Genomic DNA, 16,403 nt, shown 5'->3' with positions numbered 1-16,403 from the left:
TTGCTCTTCCGCACAGTAAAATCCAGCCTCAAAGTGCGTCGAAAGTGGATTGAAACTGTATTATTCTGCATGTGCGGAATATCCCCAACTCCCTCTCCTGTGATGTCTAGCTTCCTGCCATAACAGAAGCAAACGTTTGTGGATTTGCATTGTGACAGCAGACGGCTACTGATAAACCTTCAGAGTCCAGTAGCTACAGATGAGTTTCAGCCTACGTTACTGGAGCTCAAACTGGAAGGCTTGGTATTATGGCAGAGTTAAAATTCCTCAAACTGGGAGGCATCCAGTCACTGCAAATCACATGGCGACGGGTAGAAATATGTGCGAAGCTGGGGCGCCGTTCCAATGCAATCTTGGCTCGCCTGGAGGTTTGCACAGCCAGACAGCCAGAGGAAAACATTTTTTGTTTGCTCAGTTGTTAGCTTGCTTTTTAGCTGATGTAAAGCTAAACTGGCCCTCCTTCGTTTGCCTGATTTTGGAGTCCTGTTCACATAGACCAGTGGTGGCGAACTTATGGCACGGTTGCCAGAGATGGCACTCAGAGCCCTCTCTGTGGGCACGCGCAAACAGAGTGTCCCCCACACACACACATCTAGGCTGGCCTGGGCAGCTGGGCTCGATTATTAGCATTAAACCTAAGACCTAGTTTTGGGGAAGCAGTGTAGGTGACCCTGATCAGCGCTGTTAAATCCCACTGATTTTTATGCAAAGAACAAAAGCTGTGACTAGCCCAAGGTCACCTAGCTGGCGTGTGTGGGAGTGCACAGGCTAATCTGATTCACCAGATAAGCCTCCACAGCTCAAGTGGCAGAGCGGGGAATCAAACCCGGTTCTCCAGATTAGAGTGCCACCTGCTCTTAACCACTACACTAAGCTGGTGGTCGCGGAAGTAAATTAAGGTTGAGGGATTACATTTTGATGGACGTGGCCTCACGGAAAGGAGTTGGGGAAAACTGATTTTTGACCAGGATGTGACCTCGCTGGGAGTGAGCTCACATCCTTGCTGAACGGTTCCCAGGCCCCACTTGTGCATCTCCAGGAATTAATCAAGTTAGAGTTGGCAACCCTACACACAGGTCATGGTCGCTGAGAACAAATGAGCTCCAAGGTGCATGCCAATGTTAGACATGAATTACTGTACTCTGCCCCAGACAGAGATGTTAGTATGGTCAGTTGAGGTATAGAAGAAGAAGAAGAAGAAGAAGAAGAAGAAGAAGAAGAAGAAGAAGAAGAAGAAGAAGAAGAAGAAGAAGAAGAAGAAGAAGAAGAAGAAGAGTTTGGATTTATATTCCCCCATTCTCTCCTGTAGGAGACTCAAAGGGGCTTACAATCTCCTTGCCCTTCCCCCCTCACAACAAACACCCTGTGAAGTAGGTGGGGCTGAGAGAGCTCCGAGAAGCTGTGACTAGCCCAAGGTCCCCCAGCTGGCGTGTGTGGGAGTGTACAGGCTAATCTGAATTCCCCAGATAAGCCTCCACAGCTCAGGCGGCAGAGCGGGGAATCAAACCCGGTTCCTCCAGATTAGATACATGAGCTCTTAACCTCCTATGCCACTGCTGCTCCTATAGAGAAAATTGTATGCTTTCGCATTAGAATAGTCCAGCAGAAATATGAGAGTTGTTCGTTTTTACGCATTGCCTTTGTCAAAACCATTATTTTGTATGTTACTGGACATGGTACTTTGATCCCAAAGCATTTGTAGTTCATTGAACAGCTGTTTTCAAACGGCTGGGGGGGGGGGTACAAGACTAGGTAGGCACTACGAAGGAGAGTTGGATTTATATCCCCCCTTTCTCTCCTATAGGAGACTCAAAGGGGCTTACAAACTCCTTTCTCTTCTCCCCCCCTCACAACAAACACCCTGTGAGGTAGGTGGGGCTGAGAGAACTCCGAAGATCTGTAACTAGCCCAAGGTCACCCAATGTTGGGAGTGCACAGGCTGATCTGAATTCCCCAGATAAACCTCCACAGCTCAGGCAGCAGAGTGGGGAATCAAACCCGGTTCCTCCAGATTAGAGTGCACCTGCTCTTAACCACTACGCCACTGCTGCCCCAGGGGGAGCCAAAGAAGGTCTGATTTTTTTAGTTCTGTGGCGGAGGAATATACCATCTACTAACATCCTTTTTCTGAGGCAGAGTGTACGTGTGCTTCTGTTTCACAACTGTACAGAAAAACCAGAAGGATAGCCTCTGAGTGGGCCGGGGTTGCAATTCCTTTTCCAACACAGCTTTAGAAGCAGTCTGATTTCTCTGTTTATATATTAGAATGACCTACGTCACAGGTTTGTTGTGAGGGCTGTCCTTGATAGCACACGCAGATCAAATGAGCGTAACAGGAATTCGGATCCTCACAGAATACATAAGCTTTGTATCTCTACCATGAACGACTTCCTTCGCTTCCAGACGTGCGCTATTCTCACCTCCCGCAGGTTTGCTGCTTCAAAAAGACACCTTAATTATGCAATTAGCTTTTATTACTTCTGGTGGAAGAAAGTTCCACAGGTCAAAACCTCTTCTCGCTGAAATCTGCTTGTGTGGACACACATCCTCTGGTTTTGTCTGAAAAATGACAGAACTTGGGGGGCGTTCTCTGAAAGTTCACAGGAAGAAGGAATAAGAAGAAAGACGTGAAATGGAGAATCTGTAATTTACCAGTTGCACAACTAAGCTCTCTTCTAGAAGAGAGGTACAGGAGTGCGTATATTGGATTTGCTTGTGGAACCGAATACCCGTCTGGGCCTACGTGTTCCAGGGCGGACCTAAACATCACAAACAGAACAGCTTTCGGTGTGTGTGTGTATACACAGACACGTTTTGCAAGAAACAGTGCCTAAACAGATTGCCGTTTGGGGACTTTCCTTTGGTTCCGAGCAGAAGACAAAACCGCTCCTCGCAAGCCGTGCCCAACGCTCGCCACGACCTCAGTGCCACCAATAAAACCCACAGAGAAGCCTTCAATATTAGGAAGGGAGAAAAAGAAAAGTAACGTTGCCAGATCTTGGATGGAAACAGGACGCACAAAACAGCCGTGGATTTGAGCCCGGAGCAGTTCTCGGGGGGACCCCTCGGCCCGGATTCGGGTGAGAACGTGATTCCGATCACGTTGCGAGCAGAGCGAGAGGTAGGCGGCTGGGCGCTTTCCGGGCGGGGCAGGGCCTCCGTCCCCTGGAAAGTCGGTTCTTCCACACCTTTGCTTTGAAGGTACCACGGGGAAAACAACACTGGAACGTCAAGCTCTCCGGGGAAAGAAACCCTCCCTCCCGAGGCACTGCTGATGGACTCCAATTGTTGCTCCAGGGTGTGATTTAATCATGATTCCAGGAGAGGTAAAAGCGGCCACACGCGGGACTTCCCATCACCATGGCATCAAGCGGCTGCTACCTGCTCAAAGCAGTTACGTACGCCTCTGTGCAAGCACGGAGTCCTGCAGGCGAATGTTTTGGCCTCTCCCAGCGGCATGGTTAAATCAAGCTGGAAAGCCCAGCGGAGTGATCCTATTGCTACGAGGATCGGGTCTCCATTTCCCCAGCTACGCTCTCAAAACAGGTCTGGCGGAAAACACTGCGGACGCCCGTCCCAGGTCTCCCATCTGTAGAAATGAAACAAGAACCAGATAGGCCGAATCCCCAAATTACTTGCCACAACACAAGGAAGCGTGACAAATAGATGTACTGTATTGACTATCACTCATATACTAGTCAGCAATCAATGAACAGAAGTCATATCGAATGTCCATGAAATACTTCTATTACACAGTCCGTTTCTGCTCATTCATAGTCCATTGAGAGAACAAGTCAAAGCGCGATAGTTAAAACAGTACATCTATTTGTTACGCTTCCTTGTGTTGTGGCAAGTAATTTGGGGATTTGGCCTACCCGGTTCTTGTTTCATTTCTTGTATTCTTGCCCTCGTTTTTGATTCCTCCCATCTGTAGAAAAAAAACACCCCGATCTCATCCAAAGCCCAATCTCAGCCCTCCGCTCCAGTTTAGAAGAAGAAGAAGAGGAGGAGTTTGGATTTATATTCCACCTTTCTCTCCTGTTAGGAGACTCAAAGGGGCTTACAATCTCCTTGCCCTTCCCCCCTCACAACCAACACCCTGTGAGGTGGTTTACCAGTATGAGAGTTCAGGAGTCTTCCACAACACCACAAAGCCACGCAGCTGTGTGGCATGGATCTGTGTATGCCAGAAGCGCATCAGGGGGAAATGGCGCCTGGGGGCAATGCCTCCTCCGGGTTCCCCTCCTCGTCCCCGCGCTCGGGGCATGGGGGCGGCTCGGATGGGCACCACAGCAGCAGGCCGGCTCCTGGGCCGACCTGCTGCCATGGCAACCATCAGAGCTGCCTGCCCCCTGGCCTCCCTGCAGGCCACCTTCTGCCCTCCCCAGGCCCTCGGACGTCTAAAAACAGAGCAGGCCGACTGTCTTTAGGCACCTCCCCGGGTCTCCTGAGCCGGACCTGCGCAGGGGAGGAGGAAGGGGGGCAGCTTTGCCCCCCCCGCCATTGCGCCCGGGGTCATTTGATCCCCCCTGTCCCCATTGCAGATATGCCACTGGTGTAGGTGCTAGGTGAGATTCTGCTAGAAATACAGAAGAAGAAGAAGAGTTTGGATTTATATCCCCCCTTTCTCTCCTGCAGGAGACTCAAAGGGGCTTACAATCTCCTTGCCCTTCCCCCCTCACAACAAACACCCTGTGAGGTGGGTGGGGCTGAGAGAGCTCCGAGAAGCTGTGACTAGCCCAAGGTCACCCAGCTGGCATATGTGGGAGTGCACAAGCTAATCTGGTTCCCCAGATAAGCCTCCACAGCTCAGGCGGCAGAGCTGGGAATCAAACCCGGTTCCTCCAGATTAGATACACGAGCTCTTAACCTCCTACGCCACTGCTGCTCGTAAGGAATGCATCAGGAACCCCATCCTAGCAAAACTCCAGATGGGGAGGAATGCCCTTTACGGCTGAGCGTGAATTTGCTGTTCGCGTGAATTTTCCGACATATCGAAAGGGGTTTCCGGGGTGGGTCTCTCCAATAACCACCTCTTACCAGCCATTCCAGGTTTCCGAGGAATCGGAAGTCCTCGTGAACTCTACTCTCCCAAGAACTTTGTGCTGAGAACTTTCTCCTGGTAGAGCTCTATGGTCTAGTAATCACCTGAGGAGGAGTAACCTTTTCCCCTCCCCTCCAACTGCTGCAGGAGGAGAATTTGGGAAGAAAGGTGTGCATGTGTGTGTGTCTTAACCTACTGCACCTGTGTATGGTTCTCCAGTTGCACAGTGGCAGATAGGAAGGCGCTCCAAAGGGTGATCACTACTGCACAGAGGATTATCGGCTGCCCTCTCCCCTCCTTGGAAGAACTCTATAATTCCCGAAGCCTAAAGAAAGCCCAAAATATTCTGAGAGACCCGTCTCATCCAGCACACTCTCTTTTTGAACTATTACCATCCGGCAGACGACACAGGTCTATCAAAACTAGGACCAAGAGGCTTAGAGACAGCTTCTACTGTAGAGCTGTGGCGATGCTGAGCTCCGCGGCTTCGTGTTGATGTGTTTGGGGCTGTGTAGGGATGGGCGGAGGAAGGGGAAAGTGAGGGTGGGGTATGAGTCTGAAATTGCGTGCATCGAGGAATGCTGCTGTGAATTTTGTTGTGCGTGCACAATGACAATAAAATGCTTATGCTTATGGGCGACAACTCGGGGTGGGCCCACCTTATTGATGAGCTGAGAGGAAATTCAACAGGGGGTTGGCCTGGCCTGCAAAAAGCTCATGAACTCTCAACGGCTGGCGGTTCACATCCCGATCCCGTCTCTTTCCCTGGATCGACAAACGTGCCCAAATATGAAATGCCCCGGCAAGTCCCACAAATATCAGGAAGTTCGGGGTTGTTTCTCGCTTGGTCTACCGCTATTGGTTCTTTGGAGAGGCGGAACTCTGCATCAGCGACCCAATCAGCACAGCATCTCTTAGGAGGTGCCGGTCCCCTCCCCCCTTGTTTCTATCATGTAGGGATGAAATGTGGCGGTCTTCTGCGGCCTGCCCCCTTTATGGAACCAACGACCCTGGGCGGAAGAGCAAGGCTGTGAGCTGCACAGAAGTCTTAGACCAGTGATGGCGAACCTATGGCACGGGTGCCAGAGGTGGCACTCAGAGCCCTCTCTGTGGGCACTCACAGAGTTCATCATGTGGGGGGGGGGAAATCCCCCCCCCACATCTAGGCTGGCCTGGGCCGCTGGGCTTGATTATTAGCATTAAACCTAAGACCCAGTTTTGGGGAAGCAGTGTAGGTAACCCTGTTAAGCGCAGTTAAACCCCACTGATTTTCATGCAAAGAACTAAAGCGCGATCCTTTACCTGGGAGTAAGCTCGGTTGCTGGCAAAGGGGCTTGCTTCTGAGTAAACCCTCCTAGGGTCGTGATTCACCCGTTGGAAGAGTTGCATGATTGCTTCAAAGCAAAGCCACCGACTACCACCAAGCTTACTCCCGAGTAACGCACGCCTCGGCGCCAACCGTTTTTTCTAAACCAAAACCTCAGTATTCAGGTTAAACTGCCGTGTTGGCACTTTGCGATAAATAAGTGGGTTTTGGGTTGCAGTTTGGGCACTCGGCCTCGAAAAGGTTCGCCGTCACTGTCTTAGACGGACACGAAGTATTGCCACAAAGAGTTCTGTGCAATTCAGCCCCTTCCGATACGACACGCAAAGTGATTCGACTCAAGTTGCCACCTGACCCGTCGGCGGTCTTTTCTTTGGGCTTACCACGCAACCGGCATTTTTGCACAGCAAAGGAACAACAGAGTAAAGAAACAGAACGCCATTCGAGGATTGGGACCTTGGCCTCCCGCCCCCCTACCCCGCCCTCTCGTCCCTCTCCGTCCTCCACAACCTTCTGTCCTCTTCTTCTTCGGCACGGGCCAGCATGGATTCAGTAGTAAAAGCAGAGGCCTGAGTTTATCGTTCACATGACAGCAGGAGCCGTGGCCCACCTTTCTGTGGGCCAAGGTGGGGTGTGCCCACACGGCGTGAGCTTTCCCGTGGCCGGACAAGTAGGCAGAAGTTAAAAAAACTCAGGTGGGTCATGGGACTCGGGGCGCCCTCTTAGTTTGTTCCGTGGCGGGAGGCCACGTGGGCGAGGTCCTTTTTCTCAATCGCCCCCGTCCTGTGTAGAAGGATAGCTGTCCCATGATGTCTAGAACTACTGGGAAAGGTGAGGGGCTTAGGACTCCGAAGACGACCGTGAGACGCTCTGGGCTAACGATTTGTATATGGCTGAGTTCAGAAAACGAGGGTAGGAGTCTCTGTGCATGAGGGTGTAGATCTGTAGCTGCGCGTCGTCAAACGTGTGCGGGGACGGCTCCTGCATCTTGCGGTTGATGCCTTCGCGCACGCGGGAGTCCAGGCTGACCTGGATGAGGCGACAAACACACAGACACACAAGCAATTAGGGTTGGGGAGGTGCTGAATCTCAGGGAGAAGACCCACTTTCTTGAATTCACAACCTCCAGGCTGGACTGCTGTAATATGATGTAGGTGGGGCGGCCCTTGAAGACATCCTGGAAGCTTCAGCTAATACAGGGGCCTTCAAACTATGGCCCTCCAGATATTCATAGACTACAATTCCCATGAGCCCTACCACTTGGCCATGCTGGCAGGGGCTGATGGGAACTGTAGTCCATGAACATCTGGAGGGCCATAGTTTGAAGACCCCTGAGCTAATACAACATGGTGGAGGCCTGTTTGTTGCCGGTGATAAATTTGTTCCAACTCGCAATCATAGAGTTGGGAGAGACCAGAAGGGCCATCAAGTCCAACGCCCTGCAATGCAGGAATATACAATCAAAGCACTCCTGCCAGATGGCCATCCAGCCTCTCTTTAAAAACCTCCAAAGAAGGAGACTCCACCACTCTCCGAGGCAGCCTATTCCACTGTCGAACAGCCCTTACTGTATATTTTAATATTTAGGTGGAGTCTCTACCTTGAGTCCATTACTCCTTGTTCTAGTATCTGGAGAAGCAGAACACAAGATTGCTCCCTATTCAACGTGACATCCCTTCAAATATCTAAACATGGCTATCATGTCACCTCTTAACCTTCTCTTCTCCAGACTAAACATCCCCAGCTCCCTAAGTTTCTCCTTGTAGGACATGGATTCCAGATCTTTTACCATTTTGGTTGCCCTCCTCTGGACCCATCCCTGCTTGTCAATATCCTTGAAGCATCTATCATGGGCTTTTCATTCAGGGGGTGTGATGACCCGTAAAGCTTATTGCAGGGGGAAATGATTGCCCGCCCCCCCCCCCATTGCTAGGGCCCATTACATTTCCCCCACAATGGGCTTTGCTGCTACCGTGTTTCCCCGAAAATAAGACAATGTCTTATATTAATTTTTGCTCCCAAAGATGCGCTATGTCTTATTTTCAGGAGATGTCTTATTGTTCTGTGTTCTGTTCATCAGGCATGCTTCCAAACAAAAACTGTGCTATGTCTTACTTTCGGGGGATGCCTTATATTTCACACTTCAGCAAAACCTCTACTATGTCTTATTTTTCGGGGATGTCTTATATTAGGGGAAACAGGGTAGTAAGATCGATAACTGCCCTGAGAAAAACTTAAGCAGAGTCAAACTTCTCCCGTTTCTGATGTCTGACCAGAATCCAGATATCACTTTAGCTGTAGCCAAGTTTCTACCGTCACCGATAACTGCTCTGAGAAAGAATTAAGCAGGGTCAAACTTTTTGATGTCTGAGCATCACTTCAGCTGCACCTAAGTCTCTAGCGTCAGTGATAAAGCGAAGAACGATCACATGTCCCAATCCGGACATTGTTTTATGAACTTTTAAAACTATTCACGTTATTTTGAAGTCCAATATATCTAACACGAATCTTTTCCCTTCTGCTTCTGAGGCGCGTGATTCGACTTGTGCCCATAAAGGTGAAATAAACACGTAAACATACCTCCTTCGGCGAGAGAATGGAGATGTAATCCTCGTATATCACCCGCGCTTTCTCCTCGATGGACTGCTTGTTACATTCGCTTTTGAGCTCCTCGCAGGCTAACCAAAACAGCATGTTCTCTTCGCTGTACTCAGTCCGTAAGAATTCCCGGAACACGTTCCTGCCGGCCGGGTTCTTCATCAACTTGTCGAACGACTGGGCCCAGCCCTTGATCTCATCAGTGGTCGGTTTGGTGCTGGAAACGGGGACCCCCCACCCAGCGGAGATAAACCCACATGGAGGGAACCGTAAGAGACACAAAAGGGGGAAGACGGCAAAGTTAGGTGAGGGAGACGCCATCAGTTTTTCCCTGCTCTAAGCTGCCTGGTTGGGGCTCTTACGCTTTATGCCCAAAATTTAGGGTAGGAAAAGTAAATATTAAGACCGCCAAATGAGACTGGTCTCCCATACAGAGCTTGGGTTCGACAATCTGCTATTTCTCATCAGGAAATATAGCTGACCAAAAACTAGAAGAAAAAGAAGAGTTGGATTTATATCCTCCCTTTCTCTCCTGTAAGGAGACTCAAAGGGACTTACAAACTTCTTTCCTTCCCCCCCTTAACAACAAACATCCTGTGACGTGGGTTGCGCCGAGAGAGCTCTGAAGAACTGTGACTAGCCCATGGTCACCCAGCTGGCAGGTGTTGGAGTGCACAAGCTACTCTGGTTCACCAGATAAGCCTACACCAGCTCAAGTGGCAGAGCAGAGAATCAAACTCGGTTCTCCAGATTAGAGTGCACCAACCTTAACCACTACACTACGTTGGCTCTCTACTGCCACAGACTCGGATTGTCAGCGGTATATGACTGAATAATGTCGATTTGGGGATTTACTTTCACCATTTCAGCGACACTCTTACTGTTATGCATGGGGTAGAAAATAAAATTATGCATGGGGTAGAAAATATTGACAGAGGTAATTTTTTCTCTCTTTCTCACAATACTAGAACCAAGGGGCATACACTGAAAATGCTGGGGGGAAGAATTAGGACTAACAAAAGGAAACATTTTTTCACGCAACGTGTGATTGGTGTTTGGAATAGGCCTTGGACAGATTTATGGAGGAGAAGTCGATCTTTGGCTACCAATCTTGATCCTCCTTGATCTCAGATTGCAAATGCCTTAGCAGACCAGGTGCTCAGGAGCAGCAGCAGCAGAAGGCCATTGCTTTCACACCCTGCATGTCAGCTCCCAAAGGCACCTGGTGGGCCACTGCGAGTAGCAGAGAGCTGGACTAGATGGACTCTGGTCTGATCCAGCAGGCTTGTTCTTATGTTCTTATGTTACACCATCGGAAAGATAACAATGACTCATTGGATGCATACCCAGAATAAAATGTGAAGAATGAGCAGATCTTCAATTCGTAACATTTCTGGGAGAACACTACTTCTAAGCCAATTTCAATCATAATTAATTAATTAATTAATTAAAATAAATGTACATTCCATGCTCGGAAGAAATGAATTAGTTGGTTTTGATGCAATGAGTTTCGCATAATTGGGCCTATTTAAGATAGGTACACCCCAAACAGCCCTGAAACTCCTGGCCGAATTTAAAAAGGGCTACATTCTAGGATTTGTTGACGTATTCCAAAATCATTATTATTTCATTTTGTTTAACATCACAGCTGCCAGATCTTTAGCTGGTTGTTGGCCTTCATTACAATTCGAGCCTCATCCAGAGGCCTAGGAAGTTGTAATGTATCGGCGTAGTATTCGTGCGGATCCCAGCAGGGCTGCCTTCTGAATTTGACATTATTATTATTATTGCAGATTTCACAGCTGCCAGGTCTTTAGCTGGTTGTTGGCCTTCATTACAATTCGAGCCTCACCCAGAGGCCTAGGAAGTTGTAATGTATCGGCGTAGTATTCGTGCGGATCCCAGCAGGGCTGCCTTCTGAATTTGACAGATGTTAATTTTGTCAATTCGAAGATGTTTCAAGTGCTGCCCTAGTGTTTTTGGGATGGCACCCAGCGTGCCAATTACCACTGGGACGACCTCAGATGGTTTGTGCCATAGACGCTGAAGCTTGATTTTCAAATCGCGGTATCTAGTGACCTTCTCGTGTTCTTTTTCAATGACCCTGCTGTCAGCGGGTACTGCTATGCCAGTGGTGGCGAACCTATGGCACAGGTGCCAGAGGTGGCACTCAGAGCCCTCTCTGTGGGCACGCGCAAACAGAATCCACCCCCCCCCCCATCTAGGCTGGCCTGGGCCGCTGGGCTCAATTATTAGCATTAAACCTAAGACCTAGTTTTGGGGAAGCAGTGTAGGTAACCCTGTTCAGCGCTGTTAAACCCCACTGATAATTCATGTGAAGAACTAAAGCATGATCCTTTACCTGGCAGTAAGCTCAGTTGCTGGCAATGGGGCTTGCTTTTGAGTAAACCTTCCTAGGGTCATGATTCACCCATTGGAAGAGTTGCACGGTTGCTTCAAAGCAAAGCCACCGACTACCTCCAATCTTACTTCCGAGTAATGCACGTCTCAGAGCCAACTGTTTTTTCTAAACGAAAACCTCAGTATTCAGGTTAACTTGCCATGTTGGCACTTTGCAATAAATAAGTGGGTTTTGGGTTGCAATTTGGGCACTCGATCTCGAAAAGGTTTGCCATCACTGTGCTATGCCGATGATGCTCACTCTCTTGTCCATGATGACTGTAATGTCACGGTCAATTAGAAACCCTGCTGGGCAAGATCCCTACTTAGCTTCACCCACTTTTTAAAGACACTTGGTGGGGGCATCGGGAGGCTTGAGGCTGGACTTCAGGACAAAGCCCACCAGAGGAAGGACCCGCTCACACAGGAAGGAGGCCCAAACGCAAAACTGTGGCTCCCAGCGCTGCCAAAGATGGAACTCACCAAGCTTCACAGTTCGGGATGGTCTCCAGTTTGGTCTCTCGGGATGCCCGCCATGCTCGTTCACGATCTTCGTTCCTGGAAAGCAAATATGAGAGGGAAGGTAAACGAGCTGGACTCAGCAAGCTCTGGTCAAGGACGAGGAGCGGGCGGGCTTTTCAGCATCGTGTTTACAGCTGCCTGACAAGATATTCAGGAAAGATGGTACACCTTTGAAGGTTGGCAGGGCAAAAGTAGACAATGTTGACAGAGAAAATGTTGACAGAGAGACATTTTTCTCTCTTTCTCACAATACTAGAACCAGAGGGCATCCATTGAAAATGCTGGGGGGAAGAATTAGGACTAATAAAAGGAAACACTTCTTCATGCAACGTGAAGAATATGCTGCCACAGGAGGTGGTGATGGCCACTAACCTGGATAGCTTTAAAAGGGGCTTGGACCGATTTATGGAGGAGAAGTCGATCTCTGGCTACCAATCTTGATCCTCTTTGATCTGAGATTGCAAATGCCTTAACAGTCCAGGTGCTCGGGAGCAGCAGCAGCAGCAGCAGAAGGCCATTGCTTTCCCATCCTGCATGTGAGCTCCCAATGGCACCTGGTGGGCCACTGCGAGTAGCAGAGAGCTGGACTAGATGGACTTTGGTCTGATCCATCTGGCCTGTTCTTATGTTCTTAGACACTTTTTATCAGGTTCTGGCTTGCAAATCCACATTTGTGTGTGTGTGTGTGTGTGTAATATTGGCAAGGGGGAAAATTCTGAGCTGAAAAACAGAAGGAGGGAGAAAGAATTTAGCAGCCTGATCCCATTTTTACTTCTTTTTCTGAAGAAGAATAATTTGGATTTACACCTCTCCTTTGCCTTCTGTAGAGAGAATCAAGGCAGCTCACCAACTCTTTTCTGTCCTCTCCCCACAACAGACACCTTGTGAGGTAGGTGGGGCTGAGAGAGTTCTGAGAGGACTGAGATTGGCCCAAGGCCACCCAGCAGGCTTCATGTGTAGGAGCAGGGAAACAAATCCAGTCCACCAGATCAGAGCCCGCCGCTCGTGTGGAGGAGTGGGGAATCGAACTCGGTTCTCCAGATCAGAGTCCGCCGCTCTTTACCACCACACCACCCTGGCAAGCCCTTCTGTCTTCTCCTTGGGTTTTCCCTCAGCCTTTTTTTCTTATTAAACATCCACGTGGATGAAGAGTTCAGTGGAATTCAAAAGCCTGCACGCTATATGTTCCCTGATTTTTGTTTTTTGGAAAGATCATTACACATTTTGGAACTTCTCAAACGAGGCAAAAGAAATGCCAACCTTTACCGAGACTGACCAGTAGAGGTCGCTGTTCTCTCAAAATTAAGCTGACATGTGGTAGTTGAATCAGCAAGGAAATAAAAACCCTGGGAAATTAAGGAAATAGGATTGTGGGAGAACCCTTTGCTACTATCTTGGCTCCGGCAGCGACCAGACGCAAAGGAAGAGACGCTCCTGTGCTGTGTGGGAAAGAAGGAATCTTGGCAAAGAGCTCTTGGAAAACAGCCGGGCCTACCAATAGTCCCTCTTCTCTACCTTTTTCCTACAAAAGAGGGGTGCCCCGTGGCATCTCCCCCAACTTGGCTTAGATCCAAATTTACAGAAAACGGGAATCTGAACAGGGACAGGAAGGTAATCCTCAGTTAAATCTGCCTCTCAAATCCCAAATAACAGGTGTTTGTCTTGGCAACAGGAATACATTTCCTTCAGGCATGCCTACATTACATTGCACATTTTAATCCAGACGAGAAAACAAATTCAGACAAGCTGTCGCAGCAGAAACAAACAGGAGTCTTCCGGCACCTTAGAGACGAACATGTTTTTCTTTTAGCACATGCTGGGATGGAGCTGAGCTCGCATCCACCCGGCACTCTCTTCAGTCCAAATTCCAAAACAAAGGCCCGTATGGGCCAATAAACCCAGGTTAGAGACAGTAAAAAACCTGTTTCGGGGGCGGGGGGACGGGACTTTGCACGAATCCCGCCCCTACACTGAGTCTGCCCCGTGTTATATCCTCGGACTCAGGCAAAGATCTTTCCCATCACGTGACACCTGGCTCGACAACACTACAGGCGAAAGGGATCCGGGGATCTTAGTAGATCACAAAATGAGCCAGCAGTGTGATGCGGCAGCCAAAAAAGCCAGTGCGATTCTGGGCTGTATCAATAGGCATACAGTGTCTAGATTGAGGGATGTAATTGTACCTCTCTATTCTGCATTGGTTAGACCTCACCTGGAATATTGTGTACAGTTCTGGGTACCGCAATTCAAGAAGGCTATTGGCAAGCTGGAACGGGTCCAGAGGAGGGCAACCAAAATGGTAAAAGGTCTGGAAACCATGCCCTACAAGGAGAGACTTAGGGAGCTGGGGATGTTTAGTTTGGTGAAGGGAAGGTTAAAGGGGTGACAATTATAGCCATGTGTAATTATTTGGATGCCATGTTGGTGAGGGAGCAAGCTTGTTTTCTGCTGCTCCAGAGACTAGGACCAGGGATAATGAATTCAAGGTGCAGGAAAAGAGATTCCACCTAAATGTTAGGAAGAACTTCCTGGCGGTCAGGACAGTGGAATGCACTACCTCAGAATGTGGTGGAGTCTCCTCCTTTGGAGGTTTTTAAAGAGAGGCTGGATGGCCATCTGTCAGGAGCGCTTTGAATGTGAAGAAGAAGAAGGTTTGGATTTATATCCCCCCTTTCTCTCCTGCAGGAGACTCAAAGGGGCTGACAATCTCCTTGCCCTTCCCCCCTCGCAACAAACACCCTGTGAGGTAGGTGGGGCTGAGAGAGCTCCGAGAAGCTGTGACTAGCCCAAGGTCACCCAGCTGGCGTGCATGGGAGTGTACAGGCTAATCTGAATTCCCCAGATAAGCCTCCACAGCTCAGGCGGCAGAGCTGGGAATCAAACCCGGTTCCTCCAGATTAGATACACGAGCTCTTAACCTCCTACACCACTGCTGCTCCTACGCCATGTGTGTTCCTGCATTGCAAAGGGTTGGACTTGATGGCCCTTGGGGTCTCTTCTGACTCTATGATTCTATGTACTTCCTGGTCCTTTTAGCTGCCCTGAATCTGGAACCTTGTGCATGGCAAGCAGATACTCTATTACTGAGCCATGCCCCCCCCCCCCCCGCCCCATTACGGTCTACCCAAAGAGACATTTCAGCATTTGCCACAACCCTAGAAAGTTTTACAACTGGACAGGCCACGAGCAAATCAGGAAACTTCTGCATGCAAGCCGTGTCCTCTCCCAATGAGTGACAAGCTTCCTGTTTTTGTGTGGCCATTTGCTGTTGAGCACAGGGCCATAAAAATCATACCCTCCTTCTATTCGGGACATGCAAGGTGTCAACACAGCGGTTCTCAACCTGCGGATCGCAGCCGCTTTGGGGGTCGAACGACCCTTTCACGGGGGTCGCCTAAGACTCTCTGCATCAGTGTTCTCCCCAGAGGTGGGATCCAGCAGGTTCTCACAGGTTCCCGAGAGTAGGTTACTAATTATTTGTGTGCGCCGAGAGGGGGTTACTAATTGGTGATTTTGCCACGTGATTTTTGCCTTAGTTACGCCCCTCCTCTCAGCAGTAGCGCACAGAACTTGAAGCAGTCTAGCAGGAGGTGCACCGGCGTGCGTGGCAGCCTGTGCACGTTCGTTTCCCGCCCAAGGACCGGCGCAGCGGCTGCGTCCTTGCCACAGCCCCGCCCAGGAATGCCCCACCCCCGGAATGCCCAGCCACACCCCCGTCGTGCCCCGCCCAACCCCATTGGCGCTATGCCACAGTTTGAATCCCACCACCATGGGAACCTGTTACTAAAATTTTTGGATCCCACCACTGGTTCTCCCTCTGTAAAACGGATAAACGCTAGGGTTGGGGGTCACCACAACATGAGGAACTGTATTAAAGGGCCGCGGCATTAGGAAGGATGAGAACCACTGTGTTAACAGGATCTGTAAAAGGCAACCATGCTTTGCTCAAAGGAGGTTTTTTTTAAAAAAGAGAGAGAGCCGGTAAGGGAAACGAAGCGAAACGCAGACTGGGAGTGGGGAAATAACGGCTTTCAGCTTCTGCTAAGAAACGGCAGTGTTTTCTAGCACAGATTGTGAGGAAATTGCCCAACAGGCAACATCCAATTTTTTTTTAAAGCCTCAAACCAAGCCAAACAGAGCTAAACACATGGGGCTTCCAGAGATCTCTGCCACATTTGAAGCCCCAACAACCAGGCCATCTGCTCAAGACGGTGTTTCTGCTTGCTTTGTGAAATTAGCCTCCAGCTACAAACCAAGCAGGGCACAACTGAAAACTGAACAGCCAAGAAAGCAGGAACATTTTCCCGGACTGAACCGTGACCGACAGCTTCCCTTGTGAGAGAAGACGAAGAAGAGGAGCAGGAGAAGTAGTTTGGATTTATATCCCCCCTTTCTTTCTTGTAAGGGGACTCAAAGGGGCTGACAATCTCCTTGCCCTTCCCCCACTAACAACAAACACCCTGTCAGGTGGGTAGGGCTGAGAGAGCTCCGAAGAACTGTGACTAGCCCAAGGTC

General features: G+C 49.5%; 1 protein-coding gene across 1 annotated transcript in view; it reads right to left on the bottom strand.

Moving 5' to 3' along the window:
- Positions 1 to 7,077: 7,077 nt before the first annotated feature.
- The window catches only part of RGS19 (regulator of G protein signaling 19), a 67,439-nt gene continuing 58,113 nt past the window's right edge, over positions 7,078 to 16,403 (bottom strand). Inside the window, exons 4-6 of the mRNA XM_048498918.1 lie at positions 11,850 to 11,924; positions 8,949 to 9,183; positions 7,078 to 7,397 (exon numbers count right to left, since the gene is read on the bottom strand). Coding sequence (XP_048354875.1) covers positions 7,209 to 7,397; positions 8,949 to 9,183; positions 11,850 to 11,924 — 499 coding nt within the window. The 3' untranslated portion in view covers positions 7,078 to 7,208. The remainder of the gene's footprint in view (positions 7,398 to 8,948; positions 9,184 to 11,849; positions 11,925 to 16,403) is intronic.

Source organism: Sphaerodactylus townsendi, linkage group LG05, assembly GCF_021028975.2.
Source record: "Sphaerodactylus townsendi isolate TG3544 linkage group LG05, MPM_Stown_v2.3, whole genome shotgun sequence".
Classification (NCBI taxonomy): domain Eukaryota; kingdom Metazoa; phylum Chordata; class Lepidosauria; order Squamata; family Sphaerodactylidae; genus Sphaerodactylus; species Sphaerodactylus townsendi.
The sequence above is the reverse complement of the archived record's forward strand: the minus strand, read 5'-3'. Positions and strand labels throughout refer to the sequence as shown.